This window comes from Daphnia pulicaria, chromosome 8 (assembly GCF_021234035.1).
Source record: "Daphnia pulicaria isolate SC F1-1A chromosome 8, SC_F0-13Bv2, whole genome shotgun sequence".
NCBI classification, from domain to species: Eukaryota; Metazoa; Arthropoda; class Branchiopoda; order Diplostraca; family Daphniidae; genus Daphnia; species Daphnia pulicaria.
In genome coordinates, this window is record NC_060920.1 from 10938392 (window position 1) to 10959336 (window position 20945).

Here is a 20945-nt window from a genome sequence, read left to right on the forward strand (position 1 = left end):
GAACTCGCGTGTGTAACCATAGGCAGCAGCGTGAGAGCTGTTATAGTGCGAAGGCCTGCGACTCTTTTGCCAATGATGCGTCGTTCGTTTAAATTTGAACGAAAACATAAGAATGTACCAACCACTCTTGCAAGTTGCAAATGACCTTGCAAAAAAGCGTCTCCGCCGCGCTATGCACACACAGGAGACAGGACAGGAATGCTATTCTCGCGCTCGTGACGTGTTGGTATTCAAATCTTGCCGCTAACGACTGCCAGAGTCAAAAGATTAGTTTTTCGGAGAGGGATAAAAACAAAACCTTGCATGCCATCGCCGGTGAGGGGGTATTATAAGATCATTTAGGAACATGCCGAAGACACACGGCCGAGGCCCCAGACAATTTATTTTACGATTACTCCAAACTTTGTGTGTTGTTTTTTTAAAGGCACTGTGCTCTACAAAGTTCACGCGAAATAAACGATTTCGTTCATAATTAAAATACCGTAAAATAATAAAATGAAATAATTATTATTTGTTGGGAAAAAAAAACACAGAACAAAACGAAACAGTATTATTATTTTTATTTTATTTTAAAAAATTTGGATTTTGTAGTTCTCGCCGCTGCCAACAGGTTGCGGTTGTAACGGTTTTAAAATGGCTTCCGGGTGTGTGAGAAGTTTTCTGACGTTTGGGGCCTAGCGTCGGGTTCGCTTCAAACATCAACAGCCACACCACAATCACAAATCAGTGCTTCCAGTTTATTATTATTTTCTGTCCTCCAATCTCGAGTGGTGTTTTATGTCTCAAGTGCCTGGATTACTTTTTCCCGCCGTTGACGTTCAAAAATCAAGGTAACGCTGTTATTTTTATCTTTTGTCTGTCAAAATTGGGAAATAGACTTGGAACAAAAGGATCACAGTGCAGTCTCACACACACTGTGTGTGTGTGTGTGTGACCTGTGTTTCCCGTTCGTATATAGGGACGGCATTCCAATATTGTGGTTGGGTTCCACTTGTGGAGTGATCAAGACTTTCCTTGTAGCATCAGGCTGGGCCCACGTTGATTCAAAAAAAGCTGCCGTCAAGTTCAGGAAGTTTGAGGTGAAGCAACTTGTTTGATTCAGGTACAAAAGCTAATCAAGTTCTCAGAGGCCTAGTGAACATCAAGTTTGCAGCACATGGCCCAGAGTTGCTCTTTGGAGTTGTCTTGGTGGTTCACGCTCAGTGGGTTTACAATCAAACCATGTGGTTTCTTTCTCCAAATCTGTGTTGACTCTTCGCAAAGGCCTAGCAGGTCGTTGTGATTCCCTGGGTGTTATTCCTTTTTTTTATTGATTAAATGGAGGAAGGGGGGCTTCCTGGACTGTACACACATACACACACACTCTGTATGGGATAATAGCAGCAGCAGGTTGACACCAAGGACCAGGTCCACCAGCTGGGGCTCCTGGCAATGTTCACATCAAATAGCCATAGAGATAAAACAAACGAGCGCGGCCATAAACCTGTAAAAGAGATAAATTTTATTTAAAACAAAAAGGGAAGGGGGGAAAAAAAAATCCTTCCGGTGTAATGGAAGGGGTCCCTCCAAAAATAAAAAAGTTGTGCAACGCAATATACACACAGGTTTCATTCATTCTATGGGACACAACTTCCGGTGTCGTGCTGTCGTGTTGTTGTTGTTGTTGTTTGGATTGATCCGGTTCCTCCTCCACCCCCGCCTGGACAACACAATTTCTCTGCTCCCTTTTTTTCTTTTCGTCATCAAATCAAAATAATAGGAAAATGTCTCTTTCTCTTTCATGTCATTGGATCTTCTTCTATTTTTCTTTTCTCGCCTCGCATTGGTGAGCAGCAACACGCCGGGGGATCGTGGGAATGTTACGCATAAGTGACTCGTTCAGCCGGCCGTATCAATGAACGCTAGTCATCACTCTCTCTCTCTCTCCTGCCGCCCGACTGCTTATTTGATGATGATGATGAAGATTGTTTAACATCTCTTTTCTCTCTCTCTCGCCGGGATCGGAACCGTTTGAAAACGATACACAAAACAAAGACATTTTTTGCCCCAGCTCCTTTGAAATTGTTTTGTTTTGTTTTTTTCTGGGCCGTTTCTGTTATTTTTTCTTGGGAGAATTCAGTCCGTCCGAGGGGGTAGGCTCTGTGTGTCTTTTGTCTGTCGCTGGGAGACGGACTCAAGTCACACAAATACACAACACAAAAAGAAGAAGAAAACCTTTTTTTTTTTTTTTATTTTTATTATTTTGTTGGCCTCAGGCGGAGCGTGACCGTTTCAATAGACTATTCAAAAATCCTTGTCTTTCCTTCCCCTCAAAACGAAAAGAAGAAGAAAAAAGGCAAGCCACTACTATACTACTACTACTGCCACCACCACCACTGCTACGGTTATACCGCCTCCTCCGCCTGCCGAATGCGTGTGTGCGTGACTAACGAACGAGTCGACATGCTCACTCATACGACGCTCTGCAAATCACAAGCCACTCCGCTCTGATTGTCATTTTCTGTCCCGGGTCTTTTTCTTCTTTTCTTTTTGTTCCAGGCGGGGGGAGAGAGAAAAACAACGGAAGTTGTGACGACGACCGTGTGTGTGTGTGTCCTTATAACGCCTTTCGGTCTTAATTGCTCCCGAACGAAAGAAACAAAGCCAAAAAGCGTGTGACGACGACATTTTTTCACGAGGTCAAATTCAAAGCGAACGCTATGGGAAGAAGAAGCTAAAAAAGAAGCTCAAGAAAGAATAGAAAATCTATTCCACATCAAAAGATTTCCAGTGAGAAGAAGAAGGGGGGCTCGAGCCGTGTGCTGCTGCCTTAACGGGCCCTGGATGGAAGGAGTGGGCGGAGTCTCATCGTCGTCCGTGTAGTACAGAAAGAAAACCAACGGCGGATGAGGTTCTTTTCTCTTTTTTTATTTTATTTTTTGGCCTTTTTTTTCTCTCTCCTCTCGGCTGTTTGTGTGTTTCACTCGCTGCTGCTGCTGCTGCTCAGTCGGTTCTCCCTACTTGGACCTGACGGCTGCGTGTTTTCGACTCCGCCGCGTGTGTCCCGCCGTGTGTGTCTGTGTGTGTGTGTGTGTGATGCGTTGCTGCTCGAGCGTCACCTTCATCCGCAGTCACGGGGCGGATGTGTTTCTGTGTTGAGACATTTATTAGAGAAGGAAGAAAAAAGACAGTCCAGCCGAGTTCACTTGTGTTGTTTGTTATCTCCTCAAACCTCCAATGGATACGTCGACCGGTACCAGCAGAATTTCGTGAAAACTGTGAGAAAACAACCGACATCTTTGGTGTGTAGATTTCTTTGGGCTTTTTGGGGGTTTTTTTCTTCTTCTCCCAAAGTTGTTTGGTGGGATGATGATGTTGTTGTTGTTGTGAGTGAGAGTGCTGCTGGAAATGGTCATCGCGAGAGAGAAAGGGACTACACTAGCGACTAGCTAACACACACACTAGGAAAAAAAACTCTCTATTTCTTTTGAAATGATTGGTGGGGGGGAGAGAACGAGTTTTGCGACACACTCGGTGTCAGTTTGACCAAATTCTGGTCTAGAGACTCTCTCTCTCTCTCTCGCAATGCTAGTCGACAAACGAGCTGATTGGCCATTTCCACCTCCTTCCTTCCTCAATCGTCTTGGCATTTGAAATTTTTATTTTCTATCCCCCCCTTCGCCACCGCTCGTTTTTTCTCTCAATTTTATTTGACTTCTCTCTCGGTCTTTCTCTCCGTCTCTCCCCTGGGCCGATAGGAGATTGTTGCGGTTTCCTGCTTCCGCCCAGGCTTTTCTTGTCTCTTTTAGAGTATCAACAACACAACACACAAGAGAGAGAGAGAGAAAGAAAAGTTAAAAGAAAGAAAACTTTAAGGGTATTTTTCTTCTTCTTCTTCTTCAAGGATTGTAAAATATCCTGTGTGTGTGTTGGGCACGACGTTCATTAAAACGAAACTCGAGAGACAATTCCTGGTAGTGCGAGATGATTAAAGCGACTGTATAATATGTAATCTCGGCTTATAATTAATCACACAACTTTGCATTGATTTTTGGAAGTGGAAGGTCTAGCTGGATTGTTGTTGCGTACGGACACTTTTGAACCACTCGTAATCAAATGGAAATGCCAAGTCATTTGGAAAGTCAAAAGGAAATACAAACTGAACTTGATCACATTTTTTGACACACACACAGAGAGAGAAAGAACCTGCTGGAGGTTTTTTGTCAGGATCGAGTTTCTGCTCTCTGGGCGAGCCAATTTTGGCGGCTGAAACTCAACATGCCGGTTTGATTCAAAAGTATGTTTTTTGGGTTTTCCAGACGTGCTTGGCCAGGCTCTCCGATTTCACTTGTTTTTTGTTTCAGACTTCTTCTTCTTCTCCTTTTCTTCTTCACGTGCCGGATTGTCAAACACATTTTTTGTTTGTCCTCTTTTTAATCCAGCGCGAGAAGGCGGAGTGAAAGATTATTAAGAGAGAGACAGAGAGAGAGAATGTGTCGTACGATTTACCCACTGGATTTATCCGCTCTGGTTCTTTTCTTTTTAGATCTTTTTATTTGGCAAGTTTCTATTTTCGACAACTATTTCCCCTTTTTTCTTCTTTTATCTTCTTTTTTTTTTAAAAGCCGATCGCTATGGCTTTTGGCACGCTTTACCTCCGGCGATCCTTGGGTGTAAAAAGTCTTTGGCAAAAGGCTTACAGGTAGTTTTCATTCCGCCCAAGGTGCTTCTTCTTCTTCTTCTTTACGGAATCGGCAACCAAGGTCGAGTGCCGGCGTGTGTGAGTGAGCGTTTTGCGTCATAGTCGTGAATTCTTTACACACACACACACACCAGAGACTGGCGGATTGTGTACAATTAAACTTTTTTCTGGTTGAGACCCGGCGTCGAGTTTGTAAACTCCCCCCCTTGAAACGGGTCGTGACGCGCCAGCCAAGATCCAACTCTATAATCAGGTCCCAGTCAAGTCAAAAGCGATCGATGTACCTAGGCAACAACAACAGCAACAACAGCAACAACAGAGTGAAGGAGAGATTTCATAATGAAAGAATGGAGAGGAAGTTCTGAAAGTTTTTCTGAACGATCGCTGTTGTTGTTTCTTCTTTTGGAAGAATGTTTCGAATGGGCCGTTTGGTTATTTATGGGCTTTTTTTTCGTTTTTGTTGTTGTTGTTGTTGTTTGAAGCAAAGTTGCCCGCCGGCCATACAAAACCGACGATGATGATGACTCCCAACTCTTTTTTTTCCTTTTTCCTTTTTTTTTCCCCTCGAGTTATTTATTTTATTTTCAATCAAAACAGTTTGTGTTGTACAAAGTTGAGGGGTGGAGTCTGCCTGGGCTGCTGCTGTTCGGAAAAAAAGTCGCTCCCTCCCCGGTTATTTGTGACTTTTTTTTTTGAAAAATGTGTTGCACTCGAGAGAGAGTCTGCCCGCGTCCGAGATTTATGGAAATGACCTTTTTCCATTTTACTCCGGCGGACGTATTTTTTCCTTTTTTAATTAGAAGGTTACAAAAGCCAATGGTTCTTGTACACAATCGATAAAAGCAAATGAACATTGACTTTTGGTGGTAGTGGTGGCCGGAATGGCTGAGGGTTTGAATCATCTGGGAGCATGTTTCGTGTCATACACACTCAAACAACCTTAAACTGCCTGGAAGAAGTGTGCTAGAGGGGGTGTGCTGTGTAGGGGGGAAAACTAAGGCTAACTAAGGCCCATCCTGGCAAACACAGACGTTATTGTTATGGGAGATAACATTGGGAGGCTCGGCCCATTTTTATTGTGGCCGTCGTTTTCCTTCGTCCAGGGGTCTGGCGTGGAGGGGGTTGGCCCACAACAACATCTCTCCTCCTTTTTCACCCTCTACAACACGCAGAGCTTTTTTTTCTTCTTTTTTTCTTTTCGGTTGTACCAGTTGTAAGTATAAAGAAGGGTATATATATAGTCTATACTCTTCTTCTTCTTCTTCTTGTAGTCCCTTACTACCGGAAACGAGTGTGTGACCCGGTGTCACTGACCCGGGTGGAGGCCAACCCTCTCACTCCACATTTCTCAGACTCCATGTGTTTTTCGCCTATTCCCCCCCTAACTGGAGAGAGAGAAAGCGGCGTGTCCTCATCAATAAAAGTTAGAAAATAAAATAAAATAAAAAAACTGATGGAAGCGAGAAATGTCTATTGTTTTGATGTGAAAGAGAATTTGGGGATAGATGACGACCAAAAAAGTTAAAAAGAAAAAAGAGAAAAGTTATTTCCACTTGTGCTCCGGAAATGGAACTTTTGTCTATAAGCTAGACAAGGTTCATTGATTTGTCGGTTTACCGAATTCTCTACTTTTGTTTGTTTGTGTGTAGCCTTTTTTTATGATTATGTTTTTGGGAGTTGTGTGTTATTTACGGATCATTCGATCCGACCTACTTGCGGAGGAAGTTGTACACAACACCATTTTTTCCCCGTCGTATCTAAACACACGGGGCCATAACAGCCCAGAAGAAGAAGAAGAAAAAAGGTTTTGAACTGTGCCGTGAGAAGGTTCTTCTTCTTGGAGGTTTTTGTCTCTTGGCAGGAACTAAAGAAGATCTAAAAAGGGGGTCGACCACCTATTATTATTACGGCGTTATCTTCTTCTTCTCCAAGAAGAAGAAGAAGAAACCTTACGGTTGCAAAGGGTTATTCAATATCCGCACGCTAAATGGAGCGGCAAGGTTTCCCAACCGCAAAAACGGGAAGACGCACAAACATTTTTCTTCTTCTTCACTTTTTTTTTGGAAGACGGGAGTCTCTCCCGTCTGTGTGTGTGTGTGTGTGCGGTCGTACAACTTCTTCCGTCGTGCGTGTTTTATATTTTTTCGTTTCGTTTCTTTGTTTGCCGCAGAAATAACAAGTCGGATGATGATGATGAAAAAGAAATGAGAAAAATGGCGGGATGATTCGTTCGTTTAAACATTTTTGGATGGCATCTCTGTATGGGTGCGTGTCTGTGTGTCTGTGGTGTTCTTAATGACGTCGGAATGTGGAATGGATGGAATAGCTGCCCGTCACGATGAATGGGCGATTGTATTGAAATTTCAATTTTTCTATTTTCTATTTGGCTTGCCAGGTTTTTATTTTCGCAGTCCTGGAACATTTTCAGACGTCGCACCCCACCCTCCGTTTGTGTGTCTTGGAGAGCCACTCGGTGAGAAAAGGGGCGGTACCAAAGACAGAGAAAGAGAAGGGGGGAAAGGCGGAGGTTTGACATAGGAAGCCGGAAGGAGAATCCGGATGTTGGGGATAAGATGAGCGAATGTCATGTCGACAGTAACAGCGTCCTCCTCTTCTTCTTCCGCCTCTTCGACATCCATGGCGCCTTCACGCTCGGCCACTGCCAACTTGACGGCCAATAACAAAATGGAATTGGTTTCCACCGGAGAATCCGGCCCACCCGTTAGAATGTTTCATCCGACGACGACGGCTCCCCCGTCGGCCCACCATCCCCAACAACAACAACAGCAGCAACAGCAACAACAACAGCAACAGCAACAACCTCAGTCTCAGTCGCCTTACCGATTCGGAGCTCCCGACAGCCGAGCCTCGTACAGAGAACAGCGCGTGATGGGCAGCGGCCGCTCCATGACGGCTCACAATCATCCGTCCGGATCCAGCGGCGGTGGTGGATCATCGTCGTCGTCATCATCATCGACCGGGCCGTGGCACCCGACCAACAATCATCACCAGTCGGGTTCTTCTGACGCCGGCCAAAAGTCCGGCCGCTCCTTCAGTTCCGGTATGGCGTCTCTGAGTCGCTCCAACGGCAGTCTGGCCGGCACCGCCAACAATTCAACTCATCCCGCCGCCTCCTCCTCCAACAGCGAAACGGACGCCAACGGCAACAGCAAACCGCGTTCCAGAACTCAGGTACGGCTTCATCATCATCATCTCTCTCAATCTTTTTCTCATCCTTTTTTTTCTTTTCTAACTTTCCACCTTCAATCGAATTATCAAAACCAGCAAATCCCTTCCGCCTTCCGTCCCCTCCTCCTTATTAATTTCAATTTTCAAGTGGGCGGGGTTCCCGTGTGTCCGAATCCGATCACAAAAAAAAACGACCAACCCTCCCACCAAAATGCCTTTTCCCAGTCGATTTTGGGGGGAAAGAAATAAGGCGGAAGAAGCCCCACCAAAAATAAAATAAAAACATGAAGCTAAAAAGGAGCCCAAATAAAATCCGTCCCCATGCGCGTTAACTATGTTGTGTGTGCGTTGTGTAAGCTTGGGTATTGTTATCGCTACTGCTGTCTTCTGTGTGTGTATGGTTATGCAAGCCCAAAAAAAAAACACACACAATCTCGACAGTCTAAAAAAAAATTTTTTGGGGAGTTTGAGAGGATTTCCGGGCGAATGTTTTTATTTAGTTTTTGTTCTCTCTCCACCCCCCCTATAGCCAAGTCACCGGATCTTTACTCGACCGGTTTCTCCTTTTTTATTTGTCTTTGTATCGAAATGCCAGTGAAACCTTAACATTGCGTTTTAAGTTTTTCTATTTTTTCCATAAATTCTGTGTGTGTGTGTTCTTTTGTTCTAGGGGAAACAAAAAAAAGGGCTGTCGTGGAATGACGTGAATCACGCAACCAAACACAGACAAAGGAAGATGAAAGGATAAATCCTCCATCTCTTTTTTTTTGTACTAGACATTTCTCTACCTCTTTTTCTCTCTAGAAAAAAGGATGACTGGAAAGAAAGAAAAAATGAACATTTATAAAAACAAATTTTTCCAGTGGGGGGAAAAGAAAAAAAAAGTGGGGATGGGAAATAACCGTGTGGCTTTGATTGAGGTGGGTCGGCGCAACGGGAAAAAATTTGAGACGCGGGGCGCGCTCATCTGATGAGAGAGAAATTCTCCCAACACACACACACACATACGCAACAAAATCATTTTTAATTGCGGAGGGAATTTTTTTTTTCTTTCTTCCCGCTCGGAGTTGGGGAAAGGGAATAATTTAATTTGAAGGAAAAAAAAATTTGCGCGCTGTTGTTGTTGTTGTTGTTCCCTGGAATTTCTCGGTCGCTTCCATCGTTGATAAGCGCGTCGAGACAACGAACCCAAATCTTAACGGAATTTTCTCTTATTTTCTTTTCTTCTTTTTTCTTGATTTGTAATTTTGGTTGTTTTATTTTTCTGTCTGTTTCGAATGTTTTGTCCCGATTTGGAATAACGGATGAACGTTTTGTTGTTTTACCCATACACGCAGACTCCTGGGAACGTTGGAGGAGGGTCCTTGTCCGGATCGAGCGCAGCGGGAGGTGGTCCCCACGTCCTGCCGAGTCCCGTCAGTTCAAACGGTTCCGGCAAGCAGCAGCAGCAGCGACAGCGCGGCGATTTCGGCGGCAGTCACGGCTCACTGGACGCCCTGGCCAGCGGAGCCGAGCGCGAAAGCTTTTTCGCCCTACTGCGCGACCTCGGCGCCCAGAGCAGCGGAAGCGGAAGCAGCAGCAATGGCAACGGCAGTCTGGTGCCCAGTCGCTCGTCGCCCGAAAGAGATTTGGACGATCCCGTTCACGCCAAACCGGTCGGATGCGCGCCCAGCCGGCTGGCCGAGCTGCTCAAGCCCAACTTTCATTCGACCAGGGCCGCCGTGACTAACACGCAATCGGAGCCAGCCGGAACGGCTCTACCGTTGCCCACTGGCTCTTACTCTTTGGCTGTCCAGCAACAACAGGCCGTCATGCTCCGGTAGGTTTTTATTTGAAAAGAAATCAACAAATGGATCATTGACAGCGCGGTCAATGTCTTTTCCGCCACTTTGTCCAGCACTTCTTCTTGCTTTTTGCACACAATCATTTCATTCATTTTCGTTTTTTTTTTTTTTTTTTTTATTCCCGTTCCGGAATAGGCGCAGCACGCCGGAGCCTCCAGTCGGAACAGGTGTCCAGCCACCGGTGAGCCGAAGCGCCACTCTGCCGGCGGATGCATCCAGTCCGAAACCCCGTTCCAAATTCCAGCGATTTTGGGACCGTGATCGTTCCAACAAGGAGCACAAACCCTCCAGCATTCCGGCGACGACGACAGCCATCGCCGCCTCGGTCGTGGCCGTCCAAACCGGCGCGTCTTCCTCCTCTTCGGCCAGCAACTCGACGTCGAGATCCGCATCGGAGCCGTCCATCTTCAAGCGGCTGCGCGGCGGCGGTGGCAACGCGTCCAGCGGCAGCGGCTCTTCCTCGTCGTCCAATTCCAAGGGACTCAACGGGATCTCAGGATCGCCGGAACCGGATCTGTCGACGATGGAGCGCGACGCCAGCGACATGGAGGCCAGACTGGACGAGCGGCTCAAGCGCAAAGCTTTTGCCCATCACGACTGTCAGAGCATGAGCGTCAACTTGGGTTACGCCGCCCGGCTGCGCGGATTACTGGCCCAGCGCCGCAACACCACGACAGGAGCGTCGGCCGCCTCGATGGCGTCGGCCTCTTCTTCTTCCGCTTCGTACAACTCCTCGTCAGCCATGGCTCATTCGTCGTCGCTGGCCGCCGCCGCTTCGACCGGCTCGTCCGGCAGCCTGTCGAGCAGCGGCAAAGGCAAATTGAAGACGCAGATGAGTTTCCCTCCTCCGGCGGAAGTGGCGCTGGATGCCGTTCCACCGACGGCGCCCGTCGACGAGGTGGACACGGGCGACGGCAAGAGCAACCAGCTGCTGCACAGTTGCCCGTTCTTCCGCAACGAGTTGGGCGGCGAGCCCGAGTGGTGCGTCGGCGTCTCGAGGTGTTCCAGCCCGCAGCTCCAGCAGCCGCAGCAGCAACATCCGTCGCCGACTCTCCTCCATCGTCCCATCAGCACATACGGTGTCAGCGTCCTGGAATTCCCGCCCGGCAAATCGCACTGGCGGCACGGCATCTGCCCCTATCAGAAGCAGCCGTCCGTCCTGGAACGCGGCGACCAGGGCGCCTTCTACTACGGCAACCATTTCTACGCCCAAGAACATCAAAATTGGTTTGGTAAGTTTTTAAATTTTTTTTTTTTTTTATTCCGGAAATGACATAATTAACACCACCTTTGCAATCCATCCAGGAATGGACGAGAACCTTGGGCCGATTGCCATCAGCATCCGCCGTGAGAAGATGTCGCCCAGCGAGAGCGAGTCCAGCAGCGGCCACCACCACAATCACCACAACCACCACCACAACACCCATCACAGTCACCTCAAGGATCAGTACATTTACAGGATCATCATCCGGACCAGCGAGCTGGCCACTCTGCGCGGGACGGTGCTGGAAGAGGCCATCCCTTCGCTGAAGCCGCCTGGACCCAAAGGTCTCTCCCTGCGCGAAGTCCTGGACATGGTCTCGCCGGAAATCCACCTGCCTTGCCTGCGGCTGGCCATCCCGGGCCCCACTACCGAGCAGCAGCTTCTCAAACTGGACCAGCAGGGATTGTCCAACCACTACAAGGTGGGCATCCTCTACTGCAAGGCCGGCCAGTCGACCGAGGAGGAAATGTACAACAACGAGGAGGGCGGCCAGGCGTTCGACGACTTCCTCAACCTGATCGGCCAGCGTGTTCGCCTGCGGGGCTTTGAAAAATACAAGGCCGGCCTGGACAACAAGATGGACTCTACGGGCCTGTACTCGCTGTATTCGCAGTACCAGGATCGCGAGCTCATGTTCCACGTCTCGTCGCTGCTGCCGTTCACGCCCAACAACCGGCAGCAGCTGTTGCGCAAGAGGCACATCGGCAACGACATTGTGACGATCGTCTTCCAGGAGCCGGGCGCCCTGCCTTTCACGCCCAAGAACATCCGCTCGCAGTTCCAGCACGTTTTCATCATCGTCCGCGTCTTGCACCCGTGCACCGAGCACACGCAGTATCAGGTGGCCGTCAGCCGCTCCAAGGAGGTGCCCATCTTCGGGCCGCCCATCCCCGGCGGAGCCACTTTTCCCAAATCGCAGGCCTTTGTCGATTTCTTGCTGGCCAAAATCATCAACGCCGAACACGCGGCCCATCGCTCGCAAAAGTTCGCCACCATGGCCACGCGGACGCGCCAGGAATACCTCAAGGTGGGTTTGCCCAGCCGCGGCCCATTGATTTGGCGGGGGGGATCCGTTACTGCCTAGTCGACCACAGACTCTTTGTCGTCGTCGGTCGTCACAGTCAGCGATTCCATTTTTGGGGCTACAGAAACAAATTCCCCATCGGTTCAGAGCCCGAACAAAAAAGTCAATCTAGTGTAACACGGCCAGGATTAGATTTCACAAAACTGTTGCCCTGATTATGTCCGTCGCCCGTCAGATCGAAGCCGCCCAAATGCGCATTCCTTTTTCTTCTTTTTTTGATTTTTGAAATATTTACGAGAAGAAGACGAGGAGGGGGGGGGGGAGTTTGCACGTTATTAACCTTGCCGGCTGGCTGGCTGGCTGGCGTTTTTCGGTGGGGGAAGTAGGAATGTTATTCAATAATTTCCGCTTGAATTAGTTGAAAGAGGTTTTTTTTTGTTTCCGAGGAGGGCACAACAGCAACAGCAATAGCACTGGTACTGTAACGGAGCTTTAAACCACGCAGAACGACTTCTTCTCCCGTTACCGGTGATTCTCCTTTCCACTCGACTGACTCGGGCTGATTGTGCCATCCTCTTAAAGGGCAAAAGAGCAACGCAGGGTGGGGGGAGATGTGGCAGAGGTCTCTGTAACGGTTATCGGTTGGGATTTTCTGTTGTAAACAATTACTTCTTCTTCAATCTTTTTTGGGGTCGTAGCTTTCAGACGTTGCGACACCAATTTTTCAATAACCTTTTGTGTCTTTTTTTGTTTTTGTTTTTTTCTTCTAGGATTTGGCGACGAATTACGTGACGGGTAACACGTTGGATAGCGGATCAAAGTTCCCAATCTTGACGTTCAGCAGCCGCAAAAAGGAGCGCCTCAAACCGAAATTCTTCCCGGACGCCGTCCAGGCGGGTGCCATTTGCTGGCAAGTGTCGGTGGATGACTTTAGCGGCGGCGGCGGATCGGTCCGGCAGACTGACAGCTTGCTGGGCATCTCGGGCGACAGCCTCGTCCTCGTCGAGGAGAGCACCAAGGAGTGCATCTGGGCCGTCTCTTGTAAAGCCATTCTGGGATGGACGTCGTCAACGTCCAGCATCAAACTCTATTACCATCAAGGTGCGTGGTCCAACATTCTTTTTCCGCCAACGTTATTTTTCCCATTTTGTCCACACCCCTGAGGGTTAAAAGATATTTTACACCCCGTCTTGTCTTTCGTTTTTTTCCAGGCGAGTGCATCACCGTCCAGGGACGAGATTGCGAAGCGGATGAGATCCCCGAAATTGTGGCCCGTCTGCACGCGGTCACGTCTGGCTGTGGCACGCGTGAGCTCTCGCTCCGCAGGAATGCCGTCGGGCAGCTAGGATTTCACGTCCAACCCGTAAGCGAATTTATAACATCTCACAAGTCACTCATCAGCGAAATTCAGCCTCTTTTGACAATCAATCGGAAATGCAATTCGCCAATACTTATTCAATGCTTCTCTCATTGGTGCGTTCATGCAGGATGGATTGGTGACGGAAGTCGAGCCTCACGGGCCAGCCTGGCAGGTAAATGGAGACGACAGTCTAAAGGAATTTGTTGTCCACTTCTCCAATTGGAGAACGTTCTGAAATTCCATCGATATTTAATTTCGCATTTTTAACTTTTATCTTTTTTGATTCGGTGCATAGGCGAGTTTACGCCAAGGCTTCCGGCTGGTGGAAATCTGCAAGGTGACGGTAGCGACGCTCAACCACGAGCAGATGGTGGACCTGCTGAAAACGTCGGCCATCGTCACGGTGACGGTCCTGCCGCCCGTCGATCCCAACACTCCCCGACAGGGTTGCACGCTCCAGAGCTGCTCCTACATCGTCGGCAGCATAGACGGCGAGTACGACAACGTCGACGTCGCCGGCGAGGGGATGGAGAACGGAAACACGACGATACGCAGTTCGGGAGCTGTCCAGCAGCAGTCGGTTTCGATCCACAGCCGGCGGTTGCGCTACGAGCGTAGCGTCTCTCCACCGCGATCCAGCAGCAGTTCAGGTTACGGCACGGGCAGTAGCTCTCGGTCGTTCACAGTCCAGGGAGCCGCCGCCCTAGCCGCTTCGGCTGCCGCTGCCGCCGGCGGCCCGACCATCTCGGCCATCGTCTCGACTCACCCGGAAGGCACTCTGAAATCCACTTCCAGCGGTCACTCCAGCGACGATCCGTGGTACGATTTCATGCCCGAAGTGCTGGAAGCCGAACTGCTCAGCAACGGACCCGGTGGCTCCACCACTTCGCCTCCGCCCCTGCCGTCCAGACAGGGCCCTCCGCCCAGTCGGCTCCGTTCCGGACACAGCTGCGAAAACTTCACGCCCCCCGCCATTTCCGTCCACCAACCCTCGCCGGCCATGGAGAACCTCCAGTCGAGCAGGAGTCAAGATCCGATTTTCCCGCACGACGGGTCGTCGCCCGTCAAGAACCGGCCGACGGGACCGCCCAGCAGCGTCTATTCCACTCCGCCAACCAAAGTCAAGCCCATACTGGAGAGTCCCAGTCTGGTGGGCCGGATGAGCAACTACGAAGACCTGCGGAGGCTGCAGCAGACGACCAGCAGCTCTTCGGCCGCCCCGCAAGAAACCGCCGGCGGTAACAGTAATAAAGTCCGTCCGCTGAATCCGCCCGATTACCACCACGCCATGCAGAGTCGTTTGGTCGCCCTGAAGACTCCCGACCAGCAGCACGGACCCAGTCGCAAATCGCCTTCGACGTCCACTTACGCTTCGCGGAGCGAGGACGAGCTGTCGGCCGGAAGCGCCAACAGTTTGTCGCCTCGCAGCCGCCGGAAGCACAGCAAGAGCAACGGAGCCGGAAATTTGACTCCGTCGAGCGGCAGCAGCCGGAATCAGAGCCCGCGGATGTTCGTCGAGGCCAAACTCAAGTCCAACGCCAACGGAAGCGTCTGCAGCGGCGGAAGTGGCGGTGGCGGAGGCAGCGGACAGAAGCGGTGCAGCACAAATCTCCAGGAAGAGCTGCTGAGGTTGATCAGCCCGGATGCGGTTGACGAAGTCACAGCTGACATTGACTCATCCGTCATTGTCACTCACGCTCGGCCGGCCAACGCCGTCCTCTCTTCCGCCAATTCATCCGTCCAGTCGGCCGACATGGCCGACCTTCCCGACTCGGAGGAGATGGACTGGTCCCGGTTGGTCCACGCCGCCGCCAGGGCCATCCAGGGCACCGCGTCCTCCATGGTTTCGGCTCCGGAAGACGTCGAAGATGATCTGATGGACGACGAGATCGAAGAGCCGACGCGAGACGGAAGTGACAACCAAGATTCGCTCACCTCTTGGATCGACGACGTGACGGAAAAATTACGACTGGAAGCCGAGTCCGCCGATAGTCCTCCTGGAGGGTAGGTTTGACTTAACTCAAAATTAATTGGCAATAAAATGGCGAAATATTTATTTTGTTTCGATTATTTTTCCATTTAAAGAATCGGTTCGACTCTGGTGATGGATAATGTAGTGCAATTGCGGATGAATCAACTGGAACAGCACGTCGGATCGCTAGAGAACCGGCTCCGCGGTGAGGAGGATCGGAGGCAAGCCCTCGAGGCGGAGATCCGCCGGTTGCGGGAAGCCAATTCTCGTCTTGCCGGCGAGTCGCAGACAGCCGCCCAGCAACTGAAGCGCTTTACTGATTGGTTCTTTCAAACTATCGAACGACCTTGATTGAGTGATTGTGACTTGCAGATAACCCAAATTCAAAATTTTTGCGGCCTTATCCACTTACGTCAAAACAAGAAATCACCACACACACACTCCTCTTTCGAGTGGTGTGTGTGTCGTTTGCAGTTCTACTTTTATGTGGTCTTGAAAAATTTCGTCTAGCGCATTTTCTATCGGAAACAACTTTGTTTTTCAGATCAAATTCCTTTGGCCTTTCCCACCAACATCAAACTTGTCTCTTCTTTATTCTTTCCCCATTTTTTTTTAAATATTATGGCCATACTCTTTTCTTTTTTTTAATTTTTTTTTTTAAGAACCAAAGTGTGTTTATTATTAATAACTATCATTCGTGAATGTTTCGTGTCTCTCTTTGTTTCATATAACTCCATCCATTTACCTGGGCCTTTGTGTACAAAATGTATTTCTTCATTTATATTAAATACTCCTCTTTTTTTTTTGGTCTTGTCTTGCTCCTCCTTTTACAATTCCAGTAAAAGTTGGTTTCCTTTTGGCTTACGAGGCAGACTCCAATGTTTTCCTGTCTTGTGTTTTACTTCTTAATATTGCGTCTCTCGTTATTCCCCCATCAGCAGACTCATCTTTGTTTTTTCTTTTGTATTTTTTCTCCCTCCCTCGTCAGGGTTCTCTCACGTTCTACAAATTTTCTACTCTGCCTCCTCCCACGCCTTTTTACAGAGATTTGGTATTCTTTATAACTGCCCGACTCGTTCGAACAATCACTACTACACTCTGCCTTTTTTATACATACAAAAAAAACTAAGTGAAATTTGTTGTTCGTTACCTCATACGGGGTAATGCAAAAAGGATCAATAATTCTAGCCGTTTTTATTACAAAATGTGTTTTTTTTTTCTTCTGTTGTCTCCCATCGTCCGCGATACACCGAATCCGTCTCCTTCAGAAATAGTATTTGAAAGAGTTGTATCTACACATGATAATACAATGGATTCGTTTCTTTTGCTTATATGCTCTGAATAAAAATTTGTACAGTGAGACAGTTTACAAGTTGCCACGTTTTGTTGCACATGACAAGCAGATGCTGCATTCATCCCTGGAGTATCTGCAGACAAATGGGCAAAGTACGAGTTAAGTGATGCATAGAAATAATTTGATGAAGCAAAACTTACGCCTGAACGGAGCACTTGCTGCAGAATTCCCCACCACAAGACATGCAGAGCTTGAAGCACTTGTCGCAGAACATTCGAATGAATAGAACTCCCAAGACAGAAGAACTCCACCGACAATAGAACCCCAATATTTCAAGTAATTTTTACTAATTTCTTTGTATGCGACAGTAGAACTCCAAAGACATAAGAACTAAATGAAAATTTTAAAATATTATTAAAAATACCCGACAGTAGAACTCCAATAATTTTTTTTTATTCACAGGCAGTAAAATTATTCTTCTTCAGAAAATTGTAAGTTTTATTTAGATTTATTTAGAATAATTTGCAAGCTAACTAAGCAAGCAAAGCGCCGTTCCGTTCGCATTCAGTCATTTGAACATGAATCTAATGGCTGTCACTAGGTGGCTAAAATTTATGTTCACCACCAGGGAGCGCGAGTTTCTTCGTGAGACGTGAGGACTGAAGAGTGAAGACGAGATATTTTCCATTTGTTTCCGAGACGCTGACTCATAGTGTATTCTAAATTCATCACGGAATTTCGGTGTCGATCTATATTTTCAGCCATGAAATGTAATTGGTAATGCCAAGTTTGGATTTCTTAAATTTAATTAATCTTAACGTTTCTTTCTGAATTTACAGGCAATCTGGCATAAATATTCACTTGGGTCGTCGGCCATTATTAGCTGTACCTATTCGGCTCTACGTCTCATGACTCTCATCTCGTGCAGAAACACTCAGACCTATGTACGGATGTAAAGTAATTTTGTTGACAAATTTCCCTGCAATGATGCTATAGGTTTTATTTGTTGATGTTTAGGTCAGAGACAGAGATCCCTTTGCTCAACTGTTGCAGAAATTGAGAACACAAAAGTCTGAGCTTCATGGCTGTTGTATTATTAACGCATTGTTTTGTTGCAGCCAGCTGGTGAAAGGTATGATCAAGTCAAGTTGAGCTGCAGCTGCATGCAGTTTATCAAGCTGGTGTTACCTGAAGTTTCACTGCAGGAAGACTTTTTGAATTGGTAATTATAATGATATTATTGGTTGTATTGGTTAGTCTTGTGTTTCCTTTGTTTGTTTGTTTTTTTTATTTCGTATTCAGGTATTCAACTTACAAGTTTAATTTGATGTGATGTAGAAAATTAGGGTTAATATTTCCTCCTTCCAAATAATTGGTTTTGTTCAAAGATAGCCACATTGTTGGTCAGCTTCCACTGAGTTTTTTTTTTTTTTTATTTTCTTCCAATCAAATTAGAACAAAAATTCCCACTTAGTATTAGCAAGTTTTTGTAACATATTGGAAGTAGATGTATAGAATTCTTTCCTGGTTTCAATTTATTAATTATTTTAAATTAAGTAAATTTTATTGTCAGTATCTTTTTTTACATTTCAAAATATTATTGGTTCATTAATGTTCTTTTGCTTTTTAGGGGTTTATGGTGTTGCTGTTTGGTGTACAGTGGTTTTGCAGCCCCTTTCCAATCAAGAGATGCTCTGAAATGGAGTTTGGTGTAGACTTGCAGTTCAACATCACACTTAAGTGTCTCATTAGTCTATGTTGGTGTCCATGCAGTGTTGAACAGTTGGGTAAAATATGTTGCCTGACGGCTGTCGGGCTTTTTTAATGGGCTGCGTTTTGTCGATATGTCGTCTCTTGGTACCGGCGCTGAGGTAATGCTAGATGTTACGTTCAATTATTGACTTTTAATTAGAATCTCTTCGTTTTTTTTTTTTTTTTTTTTTAATTTTCAGTTTAATCGTTTACTGCAATGAGGCCTTCAAATACTACACCACCAAGGCTCCAGATTATTTCACCACAGTTTATGTTGGTCCGAGCTATTACGCAGAAGCTCCGAAGTATTTTTCTTCCCCGAACTTTCACTACCTTCACCACGCCGCCTCCTTACTAAACAGCAACGTCAACACCTTCTTACTATACGAAGGCCTCCAAGTACTACGCCATAAAGGCTCCTGAGTATTAAACTTCAACCTACGATGTTCCAAAACTATAATAATGCAATGTACTGTTCTGTTACCAGCTACTATGCCGAGGATTGAACTTGTTACACCACCGAAGTTCTCAAGTACTTTTCTACAACCTACGTTGCCCCTGCTTACACCACGAAGTCAACTGATTACTACACCACGAAGGCATTGCAGTATCACACCACATAGGCATTGGAGTAGTACACCACGAAGGTACTGGTACGTTAAACCGAGGCTCCAGTTTACTATACTGCAACCTACGCTGCTCCAAAATACGAAACTGATGCTCCAAAGTACTACACCATGAAGGCATTGGAGTATTACACTATTACTTACGCTATTACTACCTGCTACACCGAAGTTCCGAAAGCAGAACTGCCCCGAGTTCCTACTCCACTAAGGCAGCCGAATATTACACCCTTAACTACGATTCCGCAATTTTCTACATGGAATTTCCTAAATACTAGAGCCGACATTTCTACTTGAAGTATCTTATATTTGTCGGTGATTTTCATGGTCAATGGGAATTAATTCTGGAACTTTAATGAAGAAATAACAATTATTTATGTGGGTATTTCACTATTTCTGTTGTAAGACTTAGTCAGTAACTTCGAGCCTGTCAACATCGCGACAGATTCTATTGATGTTGGATTTCTTCAAGGCCGGTATACCGAGTTGTGAATTGCTTGTTCAATGTTTTAGAGGTGACTACTGTCTTAGTCACTCTGCATACGGACATGTTCTTGTGGTTCGGCGATGATATTTCAAGGGTAAGTTACGAGAAAAAACTTGTAACTGTTGATTTTTCAAATCTTAAAAACTTGTGATAAGCAAGTGGCTGACCTTTGAATAAATGAAAGACTTTGAAGTTGAGAAATCTATTGTTAAAATTCCTTTAACACACTTGATGTAAACTAAGAAACAATGAACACATAACTTATAAAAAGAATTATGTTATATTGTCCCACCTCCACCCACAATTCCACCACATTTTACAGTCACATACATACACAGTTTACACACATACAATTAAGTTAACCCATTGGCTGCCACGCCATACAACCCGTAGGTTGCTCTCTACTACTCTACGCGCCACGTCTTAAGGATCCATGACCAAAGTGGAACTTGTCATTGCTGTCAAGTCCGGGCGGACACGGTGACAGGAGAATCCATCACCGCATCGACAAGGGGGAAGTCCCTATAGTGCATTGCCTTAACAGGCGCCTTGCGGCAAGTTTTGGGCTGGTGCGACTTTCCGACCCCGCGGCATGAAAACCACGAGACCGAACAGCGCACGCAGCCCGTGCTAAGGAGCTAGGGGGAGGACAAAGGCGTGGCAGACAACGGGTTAACTAACACAAACATATTATCAACAACAAATGATGATCCACGCTGACATTTTGGAGATACCGGCGATGTTTTGGTGTCCATCTTCTCGACGTCTCTTCTGCATTACCTGATTAAAGAGAAAACAATTCTTATTTAGTGACATGCCAATAAAAGTTACATAATACAGAAAGAAACAAAAATTATCAGGTTTTTTAGGCTCAAAGATTTAAATATGCAATTTTTTAAAGTTTAAATTAAGCTTGCAATGTTGAGAACTGTAAACAGAACAAAGCTCACTTGCTAGTCTTTTTTAAAAAAATCCGGAAGTATACCGGAAGTGACCACAGCGCCTCAACCATTGAGCTGTCGTCAGATTAAACCACATATTCGTGATCATCATGAAATTTGGGGTCGATTAGGTATGATTTTAACGAAATCCAAATTTTGGCCAAAATCGAGAATTTTCCTGAACTATAGTTCAGGAAAATTCTCAAAACCGGAAGTACGCGTACGTACAAATAAGAACATGAACTTTACCACAAATTTGACGAGGATCACGAATATGTGGTTCTTTTGTGCGTCGAATGAATATTTACTGAACTACTGACTGAAATGAGAAAACCGGAAGTAGAAAAAAAATCAATTTTGGAAAATTTAACAAGTGAGCTTTGTTGTTGGAATAGTAATGGTCAGTTTTCACTAAATATTTCAACAAATTAACTGTCGAAAATGTTTAAAGAGATGTTCAAAGTAACTGAAATTGACTGTTTTGACAGCTAAAAATTATCGAAAGGCCATCTAG

At 46.5% G+C, this 20945-nt stretch overlaps 1 protein-coding gene and 2 long non-coding RNA genes across 6 annotated transcripts; 2 read left to right on the plus strand and 1 right to left on the minus strand.

Annotated features, from left to right (window-relative positions):
* The first annotated feature begins 641 nt into the window (after positions 1-641).
* LOC124310833 (signal-induced proliferation-associated 1-like protein 1) lies at positions 642-16665 on the plus strand. 2 transcript variants are annotated; one of them, XM_046774891.1, is made up of 10 exons: positions 642-830; positions 7077-7873; positions 9208-9689; positions 9850-10946; positions 11020-12005; positions 12773-13103; positions 13214-13365; positions 13490-13534; positions 13658-15366; positions 15448-16665. In XM_046774891.1, exons 2-10 carry the CDS (start codon positions 7268-7270, stop codon positions 15683-15685), a joined length of 5646 nt encoding a protein of 1881 aa, XP_046630847.1. In that variant the 5' UTR covers positions 642-830; positions 7077-7267; the 3' UTR covers positions 15686-16665. The 2 variants fall into 2 exon arrangements, with proteins under 2 accessions (XP_046630847.1, XP_046630848.1); XM_046774892.1 differs by lacking the exon at positions 642-830 and adding an exon at positions 2718-3281.
* Positions 16606-16920, minus strand: LOC124311726. Its single transcript, XR_006910177.1, has 2 exons — positions 16829-16920; positions 16606-16761 (listed from the first exon to the last, which is right to left on the minus strand). It is a non-coding gene; the product is annotated as an uncharacterized LOC124311726 (long non-coding RNA).
* Positions 16921-17291: 371 nt separating this feature from the next.
* Positions 17292-19674, plus strand: LOC124311665. Of its 3 annotated transcripts, none has more exons than XR_006910100.1 (6): positions 17292-17405; positions 17468-17580; positions 17646-17850; positions 18259-18499; positions 18581-18803; positions 18868-19674. It is a non-coding gene; the product is annotated as an uncharacterized LOC124311665 (long non-coding RNA). The 3 variants fall into 3 exon arrangements; XR_006910101.1 differs by having other exon boundaries at positions 17468-17572; XR_006910102.1 differs by having other exon boundaries at positions 17313-17398; positions 17468-17572.
* Positions 19675-20945: the final 1271 nt, after the last annotated feature.

Excerpts from the sequence above, each read along its gene's own strand:
- LOC124310833 (XM_046774891.1), top strand. The coding sequence starts at position 7,268 with ATGTCGACAGTAACAGCGTCCTCCTCTTCTTCTTCCGCCTCTTCGACA. Across the intron at positions 10,947-11,019 it reads AGAACATCAAAATTGGTTTG|GAATGGACGAGAACCTTGGG; the intron begins GTAAGTTTTTAA and ends CAATCCATCCAG. Across the intron at positions 13,366-13,489 it reads TAGGATTTCACGTCCAACCC|GATGGATTGGTGACGGAAGT; the intron begins GTAAGCGAATTT and ends GCGTTCATGCAG.